We start from the raw sequence: 23,610 nt of genomic DNA on the forward strand, positions 1-23,610 counted from the left end.
AAAAAACATACAAGGGGCTAATAATTCAGGAGGGCTAATAATTCTGACTTCAACTGTATACATATTATTAGTGGAATGATGCTGCACAGATTTTACATTTACTTGTGACAAATCACAAGGCCATGTGATGTTGTTTGTGCAGTCTTTGAGCAGAAGTCAACTCAAACACACTGTCAACTCAGCCATATGTGCTGATGCCTCACCTTTGAACCTGTCGTCAGAGTCACTTTCACTCTCGCTGTTGTCATCTGCAAACAGAGAATATGTCAGATGGTCCACTGACAACATTTTTTGGGTTTGGACTTGAACAAGCTAAAATGTGTACCTCGTAAAGATGCAGTTTCTATGTTTGAAAGTGAAAGCTTCTTTAGCCTCTTCTTGCCTCTTTTGGTACAGTAGATAGAGTTTATTCTCAACACCACCTATTAAAGAAAACAAAGCATTACAGCAAATTGAAAATGACTTTTAAACTGCCACTTATGTACACACAGTTACTCTGGAATGTTAGGAAGTTTTGCTAAATAATATTTTTAAGGGGTGTTGTGTATTGATTGTAGCTATCAGTGAGCTCCTAAAAGCCACTGGGACCACTCTATAGCAACTTGTAAAACGTCTAGAAAGGGGAAAACAGTGAAACTGAATCTTTCTGTGCTTCAGGGCATTTTTTTTTTTTTGAGAGTGGTTATGCGAACTTGAGCAATAGACTCTGGGTCTTTCACTTTTCTATTTAAACCCTGGCTGCAGCATATCAACACTGACAATAAAATTGTGTGTGGTTGAAGGTGTTTTCCCTACAAAAACATTCAGAAGCAGTGGGAAAAAAGTAGCTGGAAGGCAAACTGGTCTGCTACACCTAGCTCTGAACAACTGTCAACTTTTGAAGTGTGTTCACACGTGGCAGGTTTGGTTCATTTAAAACAAACTTTGGTCCAGTCGCTGTTAAAGTGGTTTATTTGAGTAAAGTTTGAACACTGTCATCTGAATCCTGGTACAAAATAAATAAGTGTGATGAGACCGTGAAAAAAGATGTGTCACAGTATACTTTCAAATAAACTCTGGTGTGATTCAGCTGAAATATACCAACAAAAGACATCCAAATGAACCAAAAACAAACATGAAGATTCATTCATTTTCTTTCGGTTTAATCCCTTTATTAATCAGGGGTCCACACAGCGGAATGAACCACCAACTTAGCCAGCATATGTTTTACACAGTGGATGCCCTTCCAGCTGCAACCAAGTGCAGTAAAACATCCATACACACCCTTTCACACACTTACACTACAGTCTGTCTTTTGACCGTGGGGGAAACCGGAGCATGAACATGGGAAGAACATGCAAAGTCCACAAAAAAATGCCAACTGACCCAGCTGGGACTCAAAACAATGACCTTCTTGCTGAGCCATATCACAATTTTGAGCCGTGTTTTCCATATCACAAAATATGTCCACAAAAAGACAGAATGCCTAAGCAGATCTATTTTTATTATCATAGTAGCTACGTTTCCAGTACAGGGTGTCAGAGAAGTCTTCTTACAGCAGAAAAGCAAACCAGGACTAAACATAATATTTTTTTCTTTAGGTCTGGACCAAAAAGAACAAGAGAATTAAACTAGTGTGAACCTACCCTTAATGTAAAAACAGTGTCAAAATACAGTGTACACATATATACAGTGTATTTATTTCTGTTTTGCTGTTCTCACTAGAACAAAAGAAATTCGCGTTATATCCTAAACAGTATCACTGCATATGGTGTCTGATTATATCTGATTATTTCTGATTATGGATACCACTTGTGTCCGATTTAGCTGTCTTTCTTTTCGTTAAAGATTATGAGCTCTATTTAAACAATCTAGACACAAAGTCTAAAGCGCATGGCACAAAAGCATAAAGAGCATGTTTGAATCCACTTTTGTTATTTTAAGGATGGAAAAATACCCTAAGAGGGTTGTGCTTTTTCTCTTAATGTGTTATGGGTGTGTTTTGAGCATAATGTGCATTAAACCAATCAGAGTTTCATCTCCAATTCCCTCTAAGAGTCAGTTATGTCATGCCATAGCACATTTGCTATTTATATGGCGGACTTTGTAACTAAAAAAACGGAATGCTTCACAAGTGAGAAAACTGTTAAATAGTGTTAAATAGAGCATCTGCAGTGCGAGGATAAAGAACAAGCCTTCTCCATTCGGCCTCTTTACTTTCTCTTTACTTTACTTTTACTCTTTACTCCTTTCTTTCGTGGAACTTTCAGCAAACGAATAAATGAGCAATAATAATGAAGTGTGGCAAAAAAAACAATATATATGTAAATATCCAAACACTCGTCCTATTCTTATGCATATAATAAATAATACTGCTAATAACAATAACATCATAATATAAATGAAAATTGTCATGAATAAACTGAAAAAAGCCTCCCGGATATGAAATAGGCATGGAGGTAGTGGTTTAAATTGAATTAATAATTTTGTAACATTTTAATCCTTTACTTTTTTCATATATAAAGATATTTGTGTGTGTATTAGGCGTTTGAACCTACATGGGCGCACAACTAACGCGCTCTGCACTGGACTTTACAAATGCTTTTACTTGGTTAAAGGCACAGTCTATTTCAGTTTCTCAGAATAACATAGCAATGTGCTAACAATGCGCCTTAATACACCTCCTTTTTAGACCAGAACACCCCTGAGTCCACAAAGTAGCGCAAATGGATTTACTATTTAAACAATGTGGTGCAAAACGTGAAAACTAGGGTTGCGCTGGTCTGAAAATATCAACAAATCGCGTCAAACACGTCTTGCGCCTTTTTGCGCCGGGTGTATGATAGAGCCCTACATACACAGAAAGCACACAGATCTGAAAATCCATTATCCAATCATCTTGAAACAGGGTTTCCCAAACTAGGGTTCTTGAGGTAAATGCAGGGAAACTGTGAGTTTATAATAAACAAAAAACAATAAACATTGTTCATAATAAACAATGACAAATCTAAATAATACGCTTAAAAAAACTTTTAACAGATGAGAGAATGAACACACCCAAATGTGTTGTCAAATTATTTAAATAGCAGCCTCACATTTCAAATGAAATCCCTTAATATTCCAGAGTTTACGCTAAACATATATTTTAGATAAACGTGACTTGGCTGACAAAAAAAAAAGTTTGGGAATCCCTCCATTAAACATCATGAATCATGAGAAAAAGAAATGACTACAAGGTCACTCCACATCATTCTATCCTCACTGTTTACCTTGGGGACTCGTTTCTGCCTGTGGGAGGCCAAGGTATCGGTGGAAGGGTTCAGGCTGTCATCTAATAGGCCACAGGGGGAGGAAGGCATGCCCAGCTGGGGGAGCAGCAGCATGTCATCATGACTGTGCCTCTTAGACAGACGGGACGGGCGCTGGCTCTTCCTGTCAGCAGGACCTGGCAGCCGCAGAGACTGACTGCTCGGTTTAGAGGGCAGCTGGTGAAACGGAGGATGATAAGAAATGAATTGATTAGCATAACTAAAAGATGCAGACAGTAAAATTTGTGCATTTAAAGAGTACAGTAGGATATGAACAAGAAATCAGGTAAATTTAAGACCTTTTTTAAAATTCCTTACATACATTTTAAGACTTCATCACCACACCATTTTAACAAGTTACACTGGCAATAGTTTAATTTAAATTTACTAAATATTGATCTGTGAATATTGATAATGATTATTGCAGCATAATTGAGAGAAAGTGGGAATGAAGCACAAGATATTTAATTGAGTGACTTATGCAAAAAATATTCAAATATACATTAGAATATTACATAAAGAAACCAGAAACAAGAACTACACCAATGGTGCTAGTTCAGTATGGGGGGCTTCAGCAAACTCCCTGACCTTTAAATGAACTAATGAAACTCTAGTTTCCATTTTAATACAACTCAGAACATTTATCTAAACATACAATGATTTAGTTGCTGCTACATTTTTCATGACAGGTTGAATTTAAACAGTACTTGTTCCAACTTATTATCCTTCAACCGTTAACACAAAAAAACTTGCATTTCTACATTAGTTAATTAATGTTTAAACAACCGGGCTTGACAGAACTTGTGCTGTCATGTAGCAATCGCGGAACCAAAGGAATTAAAACTACACAGAATCCCACTAATTGCCTATGCAATGATTAAATTCTGTCAAGCTTTAGCGTAATTTGAATTTATTTTATTTAACAGGGACAATGCTCATTAATCAACAGTAAAACTGTAAATAAGCCAGAGTTAGCTACAAGGGCTAATTTTCATCTGTTGCCCCCTGCCAGATTTTAAAAGGCAACCTAAAATAAAAAAACACATCATCACACATACAAAACAGTAAAGTTACATATGACAAAAGGAAAAAAAACATGTAATAAGAATTTCTTAAAATGTTAGACAAAAGTGTTACACATGATTACAAACTTGATTTGCTTTTAGCCATTTTTTTAACTTGTATTTAAAAGTAGAATAATTTGTAACACCCCTTAAATCAATCGGAAGTGTGATCTAAGACCTCTTTGTAAAAATATCATCTAAAGTATTATGAAAAAAGTATACAAAACGTAATACTTTTTAAAAAGACATTTAAAGGAACACTAGACTTTTTTGGAAACAGGATCATTTTACAAGTCCCCTAGAGATAAACAGTTGAGTCAGTAATATTTCTGGATCCATTAACCTGATCTCCGGGTCTGGCGGGAGCACTTTTAGCATAGCTTAGCATAAATCATTGAATCGGATTAGCAGTTTACTCAAAAATTGCAACAACAAAAAAATCCCACCAAACCCAGAAATCAGCTGAAGAGATTTAAAAATCTGTTTAACTCTAGGGTAGTTATTATGCATATAATATTCACAAAATAAACTGGATTGTTCCACTTTAAAATCATTTCAAGGGTCTAATTGTCTCTAAATTGATTTATGATCTTTTTAAGACCCTTCAGCCACTCTTAGTACAGTATGCTGAAAAAAAACTATTTCGTAAAAGGCACTAATTCACTGTAATTTTACATAAATCTCATATTGAAAAGCAGGTGCTCTCATCACTATCACTGACACAGCCAAAGAAACTACCTGGGGAGGTGTTATGGACTTCCTTTCTTGGGAGGTCCACATCCTGTTGAGTGAATCCCGGGACCTCTCGGGTAACAGGCGGGAATTTCTGGCCAGACATCTCCTCACTGGATCTACATCCTCATATGGATTCTCTTTCTCTGTTTGCAGAGGAACAGAGGACAGAGAGAGCACAAGTCAGACTAAAACCAAACACCAGCTGCCCAGGAGGCAACTTGAAAGGTAGCGAGGTAACATGCCTTCTTAAGGAGTGAGTGGGAGAGAGAGAGAGACGAGCTGATAGGGAAAGGGCGAGCGGAGGGTATGGAAGGCGGTGGAAGATGATAATGAAAAAGAGGGAGCCGGAGGCACCCAACGGGGCAGCTATTGAATGCTGGGAAAGGATTATTCATGGAAGTTTACTGCTGGCGTGCTTGAAACTCAAGTGCATCGTTTCCAAAAACAGTTTCTGTTGGACATAAGCCTTTGGACAGCACTCTGTCTCCTAAAATAAGGGCCAGTGATGAGTCAAGATAAGAGAATGCAGACAGTGCAGAACCTTCAGCTGGCTCCGCACAAGACTCCACAATAACAGTAAAAACTAACATTTAGAGTTTGTCAAAACGTGTCGAGGATGAATCTTCTTTTTGCTAACATGTTTTCTCATGCAAAAGGGTGGACTGCTTCTTCGTTAATCACCTCAGGATACAAATAAATGTGTGCTCTTATCTGTTAAGAAACTTTGGCAGGCTGATGGGACGCGATGACCTGAATTGAGGCCACAAGATGTTTTAATGTGGAGCCATGTATGAAAGAAGAACAAATAGCTGCTCTAGACTTATTCTTCTGCTAATAGTATAAATTAATTAGGTTATGCTTTGGGTCTGCAAGATTTTAATGTTTATATAGAAACTCTCTTATGCTCACCAAAAAAAAAAAAAAAAAGCTGTAAATAGAACTGAGACGCTAATAGTGCAGCCTTCTGTGTCTCATTATTCTCCAGAAATCCTTCTAATACTTTGACTTGGTGTTCGAGAAACATTACTGATTATTATCAATATTTATAATCTTATTATTGTTATCAAAACAGATGTGCAGCTAAACATGTTTGTGTAAATATTTATTTTAGTCTTTACAATTAAAAATAAGCAATAATGTGTTTTCCTTTATTAAAGCCTATTGATTCAAACTTTTTTTAACAATCTTTTTATTGAGATGTAAAAAAAAATATGACAACATAATATCAAAATCATATTTACATATTTGCTTTCAATTTAGAAGACATAAACAAAAATAATAGGGTAAAAACAAAAGGAAATATTAAAAAAAAGAAATAAAAAGGGAAGGGGGCACAGGTTGTTTAAATCAATAACAGATTATTTTAGAAAATACATTAGGAAGTAATTGTTGAAAATGCAAATCGTCTACGGAAGGCATGCGCCCTACCATCAATATGAAAATGGCTTGTTTAAATATTTAAAACTTTCTTAAAATAAATATTTAAAGTTAAATTAAATATTAGCAAATGTTGGCAAAAAAATTCAATGGACAAAAAACTGTGCTGCTCATATAAAATCTGGTTATTGCATCTGTTTCTGTCAGCAGCTGCTCAATATAATGAAAACCTATAATAAGAATTATTCTTTTTCTTGTCACCAATACCTGTCAACACATAATAACAAAACCAACAATCTCAATTCTGCCAATCTCTATATGATGTAATAGCAGTTGTGCAGATCCCCACACAAAACAGTGCCCTACTTTACTATTGTCTTCTTCTTGTAAGACATTGGCATATCACACACACTTGTTCTGTTTCCCTCCACTAGATACACAACATAGGCCTTATTACTAAAACATCCTTACTCGAATACCTTTCTTATCTGTGCAGTAATCATGCCAGTTTCAGTTAGAGACTTGAATATTTGCCTGCAATTTTTCTGTAATACACCTCCAGCTTCCTTTAAAAAAGCAATCAAATCTGTCCAATTCATGTTGCATCTTGTATTTGAAAACATTACCAACCATTTTGCAATATGCATTACACATTACCACTTTAGCAAGACAAAACACATGTCAACACTGTCAAAAGCACCCCTAAGTGAACCTGGCCATAACAATCAAAGACATTAAGTCTTTGAAAAAGCTTGGGAGAATGCAAAAAAGGCACTATACTATCAAAATAGCAACTAACTACAACAGCCTGACATCACGAAATGCACTGCTGAAATGTGCCCTAGTTCCATTAAGGCTGAGAGACACAATGACAGGCCAACAATTGCCCAGAGTGCTCTGTGAGGCTCCCAAACGAATCCGTGTAATGACAGCATGTTGTAGAAATGATACGCCTTCTTGACCACTCACGTACAAGAGGGTACTAATCAACTCCTCTACTTACAGGAGCTCCGCAAAACACACAGACGAAAGCAGAAAAAGCGGGCACCCCAAACCAAAACACATACTGTGCTCCTGTTTACACAATAGGATTTCAAAGGGAAGGACGTTCAGTGTTTTATGAGTGACCGAGCAGTAAGCTGTGTGCAGTACGCAGCCGTTTTATGGCCATTTTGCAGTCTCTGCCATGCAGTCATGTGAGATAAGGAATGGGCCTCAGATGAAATGGCTCTGTGATGTGTAGACAAGCAGAATACACTTTTTGTTTGGAAAAGATAAGAAAATGAAATGAGGGATGGGTAGTCTATTAAAAAAATATTTACACAACAATCTGACCATTAAGCCAGAAGTATTTGCTAAGGTATGAATGCAGTAGGTTTGACACAAATGAAGTCATTTTTATTTCATGTGTTTGGTGGTTCATTCCGCTGTGGTGTACCCTGATAAACCAGGGACAAAGCCAAAGGAAAGTGAGGATGTTGCATTTTGGGTGGAAATGAAAATCAGGTTGACATCAGAATCCAAGTCAGATCGACGTCAGACAGACATTGGATTTTGGTCACTTTCCAACGTAACATTAAAACAACCCAATATAAACACCTTATGGTGTTACAGCATGACGTTGTGCGGACATTACCACTATGATATCTATCAGACATGTTGGTTGCCATAACCAACGAATCAATGTCAGTATTTGAGGTCAATATGATGTTGGTTTAACGTTGGATTTTGGTCACTTTCCAACACAACCTAAATCAACAAAATGTCAATGTCATTTCATGTCATAATTAGATGTCAAAGTAGCGTTGTCCTAAGACACTGGCTAGACAAAGAATTTTGGTCACTTTCCAACACAACCTAAAACCTACCGAATATCAACATTTGACGTCGTAATTGGTCATCAAAATAACATTGTTCTTAAGAAGCTGGCTAGACATTGAATTTTGGTCACCCGAGATTACGACCTAAATCTAACCTAATGTGAGTTTAAGATGTTTGCTCGAAATTGGATTTTGGTCCCTTTCCAACACAACCTAAAAACAACCAAGTATCAACATCATTGGACATCTTAATTGAATGTCAAAATAACATTGCCCTTAGACACTGGCTAGACATTGAATATTGGTCACCCGACATCACAACCTAAATCTAACCTAATCTAACCGACCTTTTGTGCCTGCTGGGATGGTTTTAATTCCTATACTTTAAGAAATCATTTTGAATCAATCCACAGATTTCTTTTACAAAATTCTGCATAGAAATAGTTTAAAAATGGCACAGAACCCATGTTGCCAAATTGAAATAATCTAATGTGATACATGTTTTTATTACGATTATAATGTATGTGCAAATGCGTTGAAGTGGTTTTTAAATTATGTCAGATTATTTTGTAGACAGGGATTCAATAACGTCTGTATGGATTCAATAACCTACATGCATATCATTACGAAAAAACCAAAAAACATTACCACACAGGCGGAGGAGGTTCACGATATCAAGCGACCGCTAGACATGTTGACAGAGGAAGTTTCTGTTGTTAGACCACAGCAGAAGAGGCTACAAAACATCGAAAAAGATAAGCGGATTCTGCTACTAGAAAATCGGGTGGCTGATCTGAAGCAATTCACCAGGATGAATAAAGTCGTGGTCACCGGATTAAAAATCAAACCCCGCTCGTATGCGCGAGCGGTGACAATGCAGGACAGACCAGAGGTTGACCAGTGGGATGCTACATCGGTGAAACAACACCTGACGGCATTCCTTCACTAAAAGGGGATTGAGTTGAATAGGGATACCGTAGAGGCTTGCCACCCTCTCTTACAGAGGAGAAAATTGGACAAACCAGCTATAATCATTCATTTCACAAATCTGAGATGCAAATTAGAACTGCTCAAGCAGGGCAGACGATTGAAAGGTACCAATAAAAAACCAGACCACTGTTTTAGAGCCTAAAAATACAACAACTGACAGCAAAACACAACAAAACATGCCATAATAAAGGCATTTTCAATACATAATTCTTGAAAAGCAAGAGCACAGATGATGGGCAAGGTTTTTGCACGCATATGTCAAACCCCTGAGATTTAAAAAAAAAAAGGTTTTAAGTTTGATGCTTCGAGTATGTCAGAGCTACACATTACGGCAAAATTTATGCAAAGGCACCAATAACAATTTAATATCGTTGAATACTCTGATCAGCCTGTGCGCTATTGCCACATTTGGTGTTTGGTGTATTATTTTCCAGATTATTCACTAAATAGCGCTCTGAGATCAGGTGAGAATTACAACCACAAATGTCTCAGTGATTTAAACTTGTTTAAAGCCAAATAAATCAGAGCTGTCATTCTCATAAGCACTGTTCCATAAAAAAAGTGCAGAAACATTGTGAAACTGTGATCCAGTTTGAAGGCATTTCAGTACACCTGTCAAACACATTAACCATGGTTTAGTGACCTAAGTATTGCGCCAGAAATGTGTTATTTCATTTCAAATTGTAATAATGTATTAAATGCACAAAAGGTGTAATGAAATAAATAACTACAGTGTTTTTGATTATATCAGCTGCGCGTTACTTTTACAATGACAGTGAGGTGTTATGATTTTCAAATGTATAAAATAACACGCTACTAAAATATTTTAAGAATGGTATGGAACTGTTTTTATTTTTGCTAATGAATTGGAACGTACATCAACACAAGCTCCAGAAAGTTTCTCTCACCTCGTACTTTAAAAAACAAGACTTGCAATGTAAAGTGCAGCATTACAATGCTGTTACAAGTACAGCATTATCAGGTGTTGGTGCCACAATCTTCTCAAACATTAGTCTGGAGCCCCCTTGTGAACGTGTAAAAAAAAATAAGGGTTAGTTTGGCCTTTATGGCCACTTATAAGACCCTCGGTAAGGGCTGAAGGAAGGAGGCCTTTGTTAGAAACTGTATATCATTGTGACATGAATAGGTTCCCCTACAAGCAATTTACCTCATAGCAAATGTAATATGACCCGGCCATCTGGAGATATTTGGCCAATCCATTATCACTCTACTAATGTGCATTGCATATGGGGGGGATATGTCAGACATGCCACCAGGCGAGACAGGCTCTGAGCCAAAATGCAATGTAGGTTCAACCTGTCACAGACTAACATATGTATATCATAAATAATGTTTATGTTTTTAAAAACTAACATTTTATTAGCAAACAGGGTTGAAACCATGGGTTGTTTGGTGACTTGTTCTAGTACTTTTGGAGACTACCCTTAGATGCTTCTGTCAGACTCCACCAATACTAAACTAAATGGACGTGGCATAGAAGCCACATATATTTCTCTGGAACTAATCAGTATTCACAAAAATGTATAACCCCAATGCATGATCCCACACCCAAGGTGTTCACTGGAACAATGGAACCTTTGTCGGGAGGAAAAGGCTGATAGTCACCCACTTTCCCAACCGCTAGAGACTCATGCGCCGCCTGGACCCAGCGGTCATCATCATTTCTAGAACAACACACAGTGAAGCCTGTATTCTTGGCTTCAGAGCAGATGTAACAACGTATAAACTTCAAGCCAACCAGACCACAAACTCCTTCTGCTCTTTTGCCAACTGGGCACTTACTCAGCCAGACTTCTTTACAGCACCTGATGCCCCAGCCTCATCAGCAATAGCAAGACACAGATTTATAGTCTGGCCACAGGGCAAGACCCGTGAACACTGTAACAATGTCAAGCACCCCAGGGTCTGAGCATTAGTGCATACAGACTATTTCCTGCCAGGAAGGAATTTAGCACATAAAATTAGCCAGCGCCACATGCCAGTGCTTCATCACCTTCAGTAGACAAAAAGAGGATTTAACCAGGGCTTGTGTAAAATACAAAGTTCTGTCATGAAACTCTATGCGTGCGGAGGCTGCTAGGTCACACCAATAAGCCAATGAGCTTGCTACTCAACAATTTAAATGCCTTGTTTACGTTAAGAATATGCAGGACATTTCAAAGACCCTCCACCACCCCAGCTCCTGTGTTTAGATCTGCCATCATGTATATAATATAATATTTGCAGCAATAGTATGTTACATTCTCAGACTCATATACTACCCGCTTAGAATGTTATCACTTGGTTGAATAGGTGTTATCAGTGGTTATCAGCTAATAGATATGGGTCAGTTGGGGCCTTCTGCACCTACTGGTAGGCTCAGAAGGCTGTTATCATCCATACACATGGTTAATTAGCTATACTAATAGAGAAGACTCCAGATTCAGATCTGTTTTTACATTAATGTGTTGGTTGGGTTTAGGGTTGGGGTTGAGGTAGATGTCAATAAATTACAGTTAATGGGATATTCAATAAATATTATAAATAATTATCCTGGTTAAATAGCTATACTAAAAGAGAAGACTCTAGATCCATATCTGTTTTACATTACTATTTCGGTTGGGTTTAGTTTTGGGGGTAGGGGTAGACATTAATAAAATACAATTAATATTAAATTTATATATAAATAATAAATAATAAAAATAATTCTCGTTAACTTCCAGCCGCAGCAGTATGTGATCTATAGCTAATTAACCATGTGGATGGATGATAACAGCATTCTGAGCCTACCAGTAGGCCCATATCTATCCGCTGATAACCACTGCTAACGCCTATTCAATGATAACATTCAAATCAGCTGCATTTACTAGCAGTAGCAAGTCTGGGTACTTGATCAACCATAATAATCAAAGCAGCAGCAGAAAACACAAGACCAAACACATCAACGTTGATACACAGTTGATTTTATTTTCTTTTTTAAATATTTCCTGAAAGATGTTTAACAGAGCAAGGAAATTTTCACAGTATGTCTGATAATATTTTTTCTTCTGGAGTAAGTCTTATTTGTTTTATTTCAGCTAGAATAGAAGCAGTTTTCAATTTATTAAAAACCATTTCAATGTATATAGTATTAGCCCCTTTAAGCTATATTATTTTTCGATATACAGAAAAAACATCATTATACAATAACTTGCCTAATTACCCTAACCTACCTAGTTTACCTAATTACCCTAGTTAACTCTTTAATTGTGACTTTAAGCTGTATAGAAGTGTCTTAAAAAATATCTAGTCAAATTTTATTTACTGTCATCATGGCAAAGATAAAATAAATCAGTTATTAGAGATAAGTTATTAGAACTATTATGTTTAGAATTGTGTTACAAAAAAATCTTCTCTCAGTTAAACAGAAATTGGGGGGAAATAACGGGGGCTAATAATTCTGACTTCAACTGTACATATTTATTACCATACTAAATCTCTAAAAAAAAAAAAAAAAAAAAGCTGTCATGACAGAATTGTATTTATTGTCAGCAGACAACAAATAGTATTAAAAAATATGTTTTTTACATTTTATTTGAGACATTCATAGAAAATCACATTTTATTTATTTATAGATTTTCTAAAATAAAATTACAAAACAAGAAGACCTACAATAATTTCTATATCACAATATCCGATAAAATGTGTAATAAAAAGATAATATGTTAATTACTATAATAGACAAATATATAAGCTGTACAAAATATTAAAATATGAATATATATAGTTTTTTAAAAATTGTAAATATAAAAAAATGTAATTATCAATTTAAAAATGACAAAAATAAAAATGTTATGTACTATATAATATTATACTTGCTTAAATGCTTCATTATAAACAGTGAAAGTATATCAAATTTAAAACTAATTTGTTCTTTAAAAAAATTTCAACACCATTAATAAAATAAAATTATTTTTTTCAAAATCCCTAAATCATTTTAATATTCATCTGCTACATATTTAGATACAATCAAAAGAAAGCAACTGTTATCTGGTCTTACCCACTATGTCCTCATAGGCGTTTTCCTCTAGCGTGCTCTTGGAGCTGGGCCGACTGTGGTTTACTGTGCCATTTTCTGTGGGTGAGGAAGGCAGACTGACAGCATCTTCTGACTCACATGACTCTCTACAAACAAACAGAGATAAAGTCAAAACACAGCTTTTGGACATCACTCTTCTGAACAAGTGACGAGCAGTTCTGTTTTGCTCAAGGCAAAACCTTTCAATTGAATGATCACAATCAGGCCAGACCACCAGAGAAGATGAAAGATGAATCACTTATGAAGGTCTTTAATACATCCAGTCACCTAACAGTCCTACCATAATGTAATGGTGCTTTTCCACTGCAAGGTACAGCTAAGTACAGCTCACTTGCTGGTGTGTTTCCACTGTGTACAGTAGAGATACCCAAACTAGGGCCCGTGGGCAAAAGTTCCATCCCATCCCTTTTGAGAAGAGTGATGAGTATGATGGGGATGGTATCGATATTGTCCATTCAAATTAAATGTAACCATTTGTTTGTTTGTTTTATTGTTAAAAGCTAAATGAAATTAAACGTTTTTATTAAATGGTGTAAATTTAGCTAATTTTGTTTAAATGTACATACTGTCACCCGACAATGCAGAGACTTTGTTGAGCAAATCAAGTCAATGGCAGGTTATGCTTGACTAGTGTATTCAGCATTGAACTTCACAGTGCTATAAATGTGATTCATTATTAATCTGGAGTCGCCACAGTGGAATGACCCGCCAACTTATCCAGCATTTGTTTTACGCAGCGGATGCCCTTCCAGCCGCAACCTATCACTGGAAAACCCAAACACACTCATTCGCACAAATACATACAATATGGACTATTTGGCTTACCCAAATTACCTGTACCGCATGTCTTTGGACTTGTAGGGGAAACCGAGCTCCCGGAGGAATTTGTTTATAGTTTATGTTTTTATTGCCATTTGTTGCCAATTGAAAAAAGTTATACAGCATTAGTTAATATTATTCAATGTGATATTTTCTATTTATTTTTAAATATTCTGAAATGAATTAGGAAATTACCCACCTTTAATGTAATATAGTTTGGTATATTTACCTTCAACCTATGGCTATCTATTATATTTGGTTTTTGGTCCTTCATACGAAAAGGTTTGGGCACCCCTGGTGTAGAGTAATTTGCACTAGGTACTTTATTAGTTGTCCGAAATCGCCTACTATTCAAGGAGTTAGATGATCGTTAGAAAAGTACATTTTATATAGTATGAACTTGAGTAGTATGAATGGAATTTGGATGTACTACATCCTCTATTTGTCATTATCACAAGGCCTACCTGCGTCGTCGCAATTGTGACGCTTAACTCTCATTCACATATTCTAGTATGTGGCATCAGAATGCATGGGGTTCTTTACATTAAAATGAATGTCATACTTCATATCAGGACATTTATCTTTTTAATATCTAATTACAGCTTCTAAGTGACCTTAAAAATGTTTTATGCCTGTCTGCTTTACTATGCCATTGTATAAACAATACATGATCAGTGGCATTAAGTTATATTAGTATGGCAGTAATAACACATTTTTTTATTGTAATAGGCATACAAACAACACAAGTAGTTCTCACCTCTGACAGGAAGGTAATGTCTTTCTTTTTGTTTAGTTGTGTTTGCATGTACAAATATAACCAAAAAACATGGTTGTAAATCTTAGAAGAAGGTTGAAACCCTAAATTGGCACTTTAACATGACACAATCCAAATGCTTGCCTATATTTTCTAAATGGTTGTCTCTGTACCAGCCACAGGAATGTCAAACATGGGCTCAAGTGCTCAACGGCAGAAATGCTCCAGCGCATGAGGTTCTCCATCACAAGAAACTGGCAGCCCTCCATAACCAGTAACTGGTCTAAACAATACATATGCCAAAGATCATTCCAAAGGCCATGAGGAATATGAGCTATAAACAACATGAGGGCCCTCAGAAGAAAAAAACAGGACCAAGAAGCAGTTTTATATCAACTTAAAGAGAAGATGAAGCAACGTTTCTAAGGTCTTTGAACTTCCAAAACATTTCACTTTCTGTATTCTTTCATCTCACGGCTGAGTGTCTAAAAATAAACTCAAATATGTTTTATGGTACAGCTGAAACTATTGCTGCTGATGCTATTTTTGGACTTCTGATCTAAATTTAGGTCAGAAATTATTAATAAACATTGCCTGTTTCAACAGTGTCAGGTCCAATCTCAATATGATATAAAAAGATACTGCGTCATATATAGAACCAGGCTGTGAAATTGTTTAACATTTGACAAAGCAACAAATTCACCTAATATGGTAAAATTATGAAACTCTGAAAAAAACAAAACTAGCATCTCCATGTTGATCTCTGCTTGCCGTCAAATGCCTGACAGGAAATTTCATTTTGCTTACTTGATTTGTAACATAAGAATCTGTGAAACTGTAGAGGCCAATTCACTGTGAGAGACTATGCAGTCAGAAACAAAAGCCAATAATTCAAAGTCTAGAGCTATATCAACAAAACAAATGCTTGGCCTGTGGTCCTTGTTCTATTCAACATTCTTGAGACAAGCTTTATACACTTTGTTATCCAAGAAAAATAAATGATCTCTTGTTCGTGGGGAAACCGACTAAGTGGAGTAAACAAATACGTTGTTTCTCAGTCATTTTTGCCACAGCTGACATGTTTTTTTCTCTTTCAGCAAAAAATAGGTCTGTCTAGTTTTTAGTTTGAATTAAGATAGATTGAGTTCATTATCCTTAACATTAATGTAAAATGTCTCCCTTGAGCATATTTGAATACAGAGCAAGTCATGATCTATTAACATTGTTACCTTGAGCAAATCACTTGACTTGTTTACCTGCTACATGATTGAATGCTTCTTTCTTTGGATTAATTTACCAATCAAACCACTATTACCAGGACTGCCAATCACACAATGTGAAAAAGAGTCATGTTTCTCACCTGTCTTGAGTCTTCTTAAGCTTACTTTCATCAGTCTTGGAATTCGTCACTATAGCAGGTGCTGGAGTGGAAGGAAGTGGAGGTGGAGATTCAGTTGAGGGAGGTAGTCCATTACCAGGCAGCAAGCTTTTGTGATTCCGGTTCGCATCATACTCAAACGTTCGTTTGGGTTTGGGCAAAGGGTTCACTGTAATTCCAGGAGAGTCCTGTGCAGAAGGGAGTTCTGGGCTCTCTGACCTGGTAGAGCTGATGCTGAATCTTTGCTTGAGCTTGAACAGTCTGTCAGACCCAGGAGAAACATCAGGTTCAGTTGCCACAGAGCAGATGCTACTCCGCTTGCTGCCACAAGTGCTATCCAAGTCCTCTGTCCCACTGATGGTAAAAGACTTCTGTCTTGACTTGTCAAGGCCATAGCAATTGCTAAGATACTGTGGTGGGGATGAAGTAGGACTTTCCTTCAAGGCTTGTTCAATTTTTTGAATGCGGCTGAGCACGGCTGAGGTCTCCTTGCGTGCCGAGAATGTGCGGAGGAAAATCCCTGAGGACTCTGTCTTTGAAGGCCTCTTCTGGAACCTTATAGGAGCTTCACGATCTGATGTGTGCTCATCTTCCTCAGTCTCGGGGTAGGAGCACTCAGAAAATGCCGTGCTCATCCTCCTGACCCCTTTAAAGTCAAAGGTCGTCTCACTGCAGGGTGAGGACAGCAGGCTTGGGCAACCCTCGCTCCCACCTCCAGGCCTCTTCTCAAGGCAAAGGCTCATCCTAGACAAAGCCTCCTTCCGACCCTCCCATTGCGAGATCTTTTTGCGTATGGCGATTGATGAGGTGCACGTCCCTGTATGACTGAGTGAGAATGTGCGCTTGTGCCCAAGCTTAGAAGGTCCTACTGAAGTAGTACTTAAGCTGAGCAGTCCAGTATTCAATCCATCCCCAATAGGGGGGGTCTGTTGTAGCTGATTCTCCTTCTGATCCTGCCTATCACCACTTGGTGGCTTATGGATGGTGAGCCTCTTGTCCAGACAGCTAATGCTCCTAGATTTTGTGAGCCTGCTTTGACATTCAAAGTCAGTGGAGAGCGAGGCGCCACTTCTCAAGCTGGCAGTCTTACAGCTCCAGTTCTTTTGAGTCCAGAGTTTAGCATCAGCTTTACCGTACTTTCCTTGCTGACTGGTATCCTCGCTGCCACTGAGGTAAGAGGAAACTGGCTCTTTTCCAGTAGTAAGAATTGGTGGTGGGGACACAGATTGACACCTAAAAAACAAAGTAAACGAGCAAAGTGTAAGAAACCCTTGTGCTTGATACAGCAAAATATCATTTGTCTCATAATGTTACTGTGAATAAGACACTAATCAAAAAAGATTACTACAAAAGGGGTTCAAATAAGGACAAGTCAATATGACAAGCAACAACATACTACTAGTAATGCAACAAGCTTTTAGATATAAAGCAAAGATCAGTTCATGTATGAAAGATATGGGAAAGAACAACAGCAATCGGAAACAAATGTGGCAGCATAAGAACCAACCACATCAAGCCAGCACAAATAGAATAAATTAAATAATCCATAGATTGTTCCACATATATTGATCAGCCCCCCGCTCCTCCTCAATGAAATCACCCTTAATAACTGTCAGCTTTTTCTCTTAGCCCTGTGTCCTCTGTAGCAACTCTTTCTTTCTGCCTACATGTCACCTTCAGCCTGCTCATCATGACCAAGCCCACCATTCACTTAGCAAACAGACGCTGCTCACTGCTGAGCAATGAGATTAAAGACTCTTCTGACCTCATTTCAGTCTTCTCAGACACTTTCTCTTGCGCCTCTAAATGAAATGTTACTCATGAGGTTCCAAGAACTCGACTTAGCCCACACCTCAGTGAAACTGAGGTAGGCGGATCTGATGTCACAGCAGTGGTTAGAATAACAAGTGCAAGCTGGGAAGAGGCCAAGAGTATGATCCAGGGTGCAGGTTGGGACAGATCAACTAAAAACCTCATCATAACGCTCTTCCCAAGAAAAAGCGAAGAGAACTACCATGCTATTTGTCGCCTTGCAGGTCTTGCAGTCAGCAGCACCCTCACATTCACAAAAGCACCATATTAAAAGTAGAACAATTATATTGGTTATCTGAATTTAACATTTTCCCAGGTTCACTCAAAACAAGCAATTAACCATAATGGCATCATCAGAAATAGCTATAAAGGACATTACAATCTAAAACTTACAACTACACTACAATCTATAATAAAGGAAGACATATTGAAAAGTAAGTGACTTATAAATATATGAAAGCAGATACATTTTTATTTATTTATTTATTTATTTATTCTGCAAGTATCCATTAAATTATGTAAAATGCTAATTGAGGAGAAAAATCTGAACAATATGATCACATGATGCTGAAGATTGGGGTAAATTCAGCTTTGCCATCACATTAATAAATAATATTTTATAATTATGCATTCAAATTAATATTACTTAAAATTTTTTTTTTTACTTAAGATTTAAAACATTATATTAATATATCCAAACTTTTAAAAAGTTTATATTATCACTTTGATTCATCTACACAAATAATATTATCGAATCCTTAATTTATTCATTCATTTTCACTAATTTTTTACCTAAATTCTTAAAGGTGCAGTAGGTGATTGCCAAAAACCAGTTAGCATAATACCTTTGAAACAGTTACACCCCTGCCGTCCAAAGCCAAGCCTCCTGAAATCAAGAACACACACACCATGACATGACTGCAGACAACCCACTAAATCATGTCATTCACCAGTTACAAATGTACTTAGTGGTTTTTCAGCGGCGTACAGGAATTACACTTATTAAGCCATACTTACATACTATGTCAGACTGAATATTTAAAGTAGCAGGGTAAACAATACAGGGAAAGCGTCACAGGCTGTCAATGTTCATAATGAACCAATGTAAATATATAAACAACTTCAGCTCTGTAAAGCAGGCAAGTGAAATACCACTATTTACTGATGTTTTGTTGTTAAACTAAATAAAAATCTACACTATTACTGCTGTAAAAGGCCCTTATGAAACTGAAAATAGTCACATCAATATTTCGCCGGAAGACTTCAGTGGCTGAACAACACTTCTGTGCATATAACCCTTCATAACAACACAATCTACATAAGTTCTGCATGAATAAAATCCTTTCAAACCGAACAGAGGATTATTAAAAGTTTTGATTCTGCATTTGATTTTACCACTGTAAACCCATGTGTCTCATGTGCACATGAACGTGAGGCGCATCCACGCACTAATCACGGATCTGCGTGAACAAAGATGCGCAGATGCACAAATCTATATTTGTTGACGGAATTATGGGAAATGTCGGCCCGACTATATTTTATTGGATGAACATTTTTTGGTTTGATGATTGATCCCCTAATGAGAATATAAAAATAGACAGAAATGCATTTAGATTATTTGACTTTCAATCAGTACAACAAAAAATGTTTCTGAAGACAATGACCTACTACTGCACCTTTAACTAAATGTATAGTCGTGAAACTACTCAAAATCATGTACACAAAAGAACTGATCAGAAGGGAAATAAAGAAATAGGTACAGTACATCCTCTAAAGGCAGAGCTATAAGTCTCTTAACATAAAACAGTGACAGAATAATGTCATACATGAGTCAGACTAATATATCACATGTCAAAGTTTCAGCCTTTACAATAGATCCTTGACTTGTGAACAACGATCTAATCCTAGATAATCAAAGGAAAGGGATGAACAGATGCCAAATCTGTCAAAAGGAGACGGAGGATATTGTTTAGAAGGACAATCTTTGCAACGAGGGTGGTATTTATGGCACAATGAAACTTCTATAATCTTTGTTCACATGCTTTCTATAGACAAACACTGTATGTCTAAAAATACCTCTACAACTGCCTGGACCACCTCTCCACCAGAGCATGAATGATTGTTTCTATAACTGCACTATTAGGCTCATGCTAAATCCTTTTCACAAAAAGCAAACATAAGTTTGGAAATTCTTTCATTGAGTCCACCGTGAGTTTGCGTCTGTGGTCTGAGGAGGTTCTCTAAGAGGCCGGACAGGGCCAGTAAAAACAGGGCCAGCTCTGGGGAAGCCAGCTGGTCTGGCCACACATGGACCGAATAGGATGCCAGAGCTGGTTTGGCTCCTCCTGGGTCTTGAGGGCAATGTCAACCACAGGCCATTTCCTGTTTGAGAGCTGGGCCAGGATGGTGAAACTATGAGGTTCCAGGCACACACATCAAAAGAAATATGTCAAGCCCAGAGCCAGTGGGTTCTCCCCCACAAAAATGTGGATATTTCATCTATGATTGAGTTATTTTTTCAGCTATTATCTTTGCTATAAAAAGGCCATATACTCAGTGCAAGGCCTACCTACCGCCACCCTCATCTGACATAAATCTGCTTCTTCAGCATTCTCCTTTTTCTTGTGATTTACAGCAGAAGCCGTAATATCCATGTCTAGGAAAAGAGGCTAGCAAAAACTATGCCATCATTTTCCCCCCACACTGCTTCGCATAAATCACAATTTCCTTTGGTAAATATCTCTGACATCAGAGAGTGTTCGTAGGTAATTTTGAAAGTAACTCCTCTCTCTCTTCAAAGACTGCTCGTTCTTCACTTGGTCTGATAGCAAGGCTCCACAGTTAAGCAAAGGCCACAAATAGAACAAAGCCTCTTTTCTAATCAACTTCCTGGCTTTTTCTCATAACCAGGATGTTTACTTTAGCTTTGTATACAACCGTTTGGCCTATGAAGCACCGTTGAACTCAATTATCTGTTTCAACTGCTCCTCGATTATGGATAAAAGTTTTGTTATCAGATGCCTTTCAAATATTTACAAGATTTATCATCATTTTCTAAATATAAAACCTACAATATACAGAGATGTCAAATACAGCACATATTAATAAGAATGTTCATACTGTAATTATTACATTGCTTATTTCACCTACTGCTTCGTATGTCTAAGCACTATGAAGCTGATAGATTCTAACTGCCTCTTAATGTTCATCAGTTTAAAAAAAAGAATGTACTCTTTAACTGATTTAAGTGACTTTGTTCCTCTATGACCTGATAGTTAGACTTGTGATTTGGCCAATTCTTAGAAAGTTATCAGTATAGTTATCATTGTTGTGAAACAGCCTTTGGGAGTTGCATCAACTGGTGGTAACTTCATGTATTGTTTCTGCTTTACCACAGTGGTCACAACAGCTTCCTGTAAAACAAACTGAAATAGCACAAACAATGGATAAAGGCTGCTGACTCATCACTATGACTCTCACCTGTCTGAGTTTTCCTGTGAACCTTTAGCCGCTCCTGCTCTTGGTGCAGTTTTGGAGCTCTTGTTGGCAGTCATCTCCCTTTGACAGCCTCCTCACCTGCTTAAAAAAACATTTATTTTAATAATAAGAAGAAAAAATGTATCATGATCATTCAAGTAAGCAAGCTTTGATTCAACGTGGAAACAAAAACATCATGAGGCTAAACAGCTTCGTGGGAAAAGAAAGACATTGTCTTTACAACTGTGACAGTTAGCGCTTATCTTGATCAGCTAAATACAAAAGTATGTTATGGTAATGGAATAGGCATGTTAATGGAAAATCCAAACAGTAAATGAACACATGCACAATAGTGTTATTGTAAACATCCACTTTGCATTTTCCCGGTGCCATACATTTTTTTTAATTCTCATAAAAACTGATTTTTGAAAATCTAAGATTTTTATTTCTGAGCCTGTATATCTTTTCTCGGCCTCCAAATATAAACAGTTATTGGTTTCAGCCAAAATGTCCATTTTAGTGCATTCCTACATTTCTCATTGGTTCCCTAATAGGTTGGTCAGGTAGTAAGGCTGCACGATTAATTGAAAAAAAGATCACGATCTCGATATGACCCTATGCACAAACTTTATTCAGCTTTTCTAAGATTTAGCCAACTATATTTTCAAGTTGAGTAGAGAACCATAAAGGCAGTCGCACAAGTCTTCACATTGTTTTATATACATTGCTCAGCAACATGGACACCTCCAAATGGTGGTGAAAGTGTCACATACTGCATTTCTAAGGTATAATTCACTTAAAAATGTCAAGTCTGTCTTAATGTAATGACATATTCACGGCCGCGAAATCTCACATGAGCTGAACAAACACTGTTTGTTTACTACCGAGTGGACGTGTGCATGCCCGCCAATGATTTAGTGAACAGAACCTGCATAGACTGTGAATAACAGGTAATAAAGTGGTAAATAACATTCAGTTTGTTGGACAATTTTTAACAGATATTGCGATTTCAATTTGATTTGGGATTTCATTTTGTAGTCAAGCTTCAGCTCAATATTCTGCATCACAGCTTCTTACTGCTAAATTGCAGCGAGTGTTAGTTAATTGTGATGTTTTTTCATATGGTGTAACAGCTGCAAACAACTCTGAAATTGTACTTTGCTAGCAACTAGATTGAGACACTGACAAAACTTTTAGTTGACTTTTTAGCACAACACTCGTAATATAGCCACCTGTGGTGCTTTTTTAGGTTCTGGTTGTTGCATTTCCTTGTGCTGTGGGAACAATTCTGCGACAGCTCTTACAAATGACTTGTTTTTGTTTGGTGTCTGTGACTTTGAAACCAAAATATTCCCGTATTACAGTCTATTAATGTTTCTGAAGTGGCAGACGCCATCATCCCATTCGTCCGCACTTTCCTGTTTGTTTGTTTGCTTGTTTTATTGTGGCCTTTTATAGTTCGGTTGCACAATCCTGATCGGGCAGAACAAAAGTGTGCTCACTCAGTTGGCTAGTAAGACTGTCACACACAGACGGCAGTCAAGCATTTGCTCTGGGTGAGGGAACTTAAATAATACATATATATTTCATATTGCAGCCTCTTGCTGTATCAAGTGTTAGATCGCAATTGCAATTCGATTTCGATTAATCATACAGCCCTAATTTACATGTATGTTTTTTCTCTCAGAGTGATGGCAGCCATGACATGAGCGAACTCTGCAGTGAAGAGTGAAACCGAAAGCGTGCACATCCTTTTAATGATTATATCGCTTATCATTTGAGTCAGTGTTGTGCATGAAAATAAATGTTTACTGGGTCGGTACAACTACTCTAGCCAATATAACATTGAATATAATGCAGGAGAGAATGTGATACTGACAAATGTTTCATTTTACAAGAAAAAATGGTCTAATAATGTTGTCAATGACAGATTTCAAACATATGTCTCAAACACAATAATTTAACTTCAGAATTATGAATAGTTGCATTCTGATGTAATTACTATATTGTGAATTAACA

At 37.1% G+C, this 23,610-nt stretch overlaps 1 protein-coding gene across 8 annotated transcripts in view; it reads right to left on the minus strand.

Annotated features, from left to right (window-relative positions):
* The window catches only part of dennd2b (DENN domain containing 2B), a 96,161-nt gene that overhangs the window by 36,338 nt on the left and 36,213 nt on the right, over positions 1-23,610 (minus strand). For 3 of the 8 annotated variants that reach the window (XM_005166388.6, NM_001002327.1, XM_073906188.1), the window contains exons 2-8: positions 21,595-21,690; positions 16,285-17,535; positions 13,313-13,437; positions 5,090-5,229; positions 3,249-3,464; positions 326-422; positions 204-248 (exon numbers count right to left, since the gene is read on the minus strand). In XM_005166388.6, the coding sequence (XP_005166445.2) occupies positions 204-248; positions 326-422; positions 3,249-3,464; positions 5,090-5,229; positions 13,313-13,437; positions 16,285-17,535; positions 21,595-21,668 (1,948 nt within the window). In that variant the 5' untranslated portion in view covers positions 21,669-21,690. Of the gene's footprint in view, positions 1-203; positions 249-325; positions 423-3,248; positions 3,465-5,089; positions 5,230-13,312; positions 13,438-16,284; positions 17,536-17,902; positions 18,174-21,594; positions 21,694-23,610 lie in introns of those variants that run through there. The other 5 variants (XM_068222166.2, XM_068222165.2, XM_073906189.1 and 2 more) reach the window with 3 other exon arrangements.

The sequence above is a fragment of the Danio rerio genome, chromosome 7 (assembly GCF_049306965.1).
Source record: "Danio rerio strain Tuebingen ecotype United States chromosome 7, GRCz12tu, whole genome shotgun sequence".
NCBI lineage: Eukaryota > Metazoa > Chordata > Actinopteri > Cypriniformes > Danionidae > Danio > Danio rerio.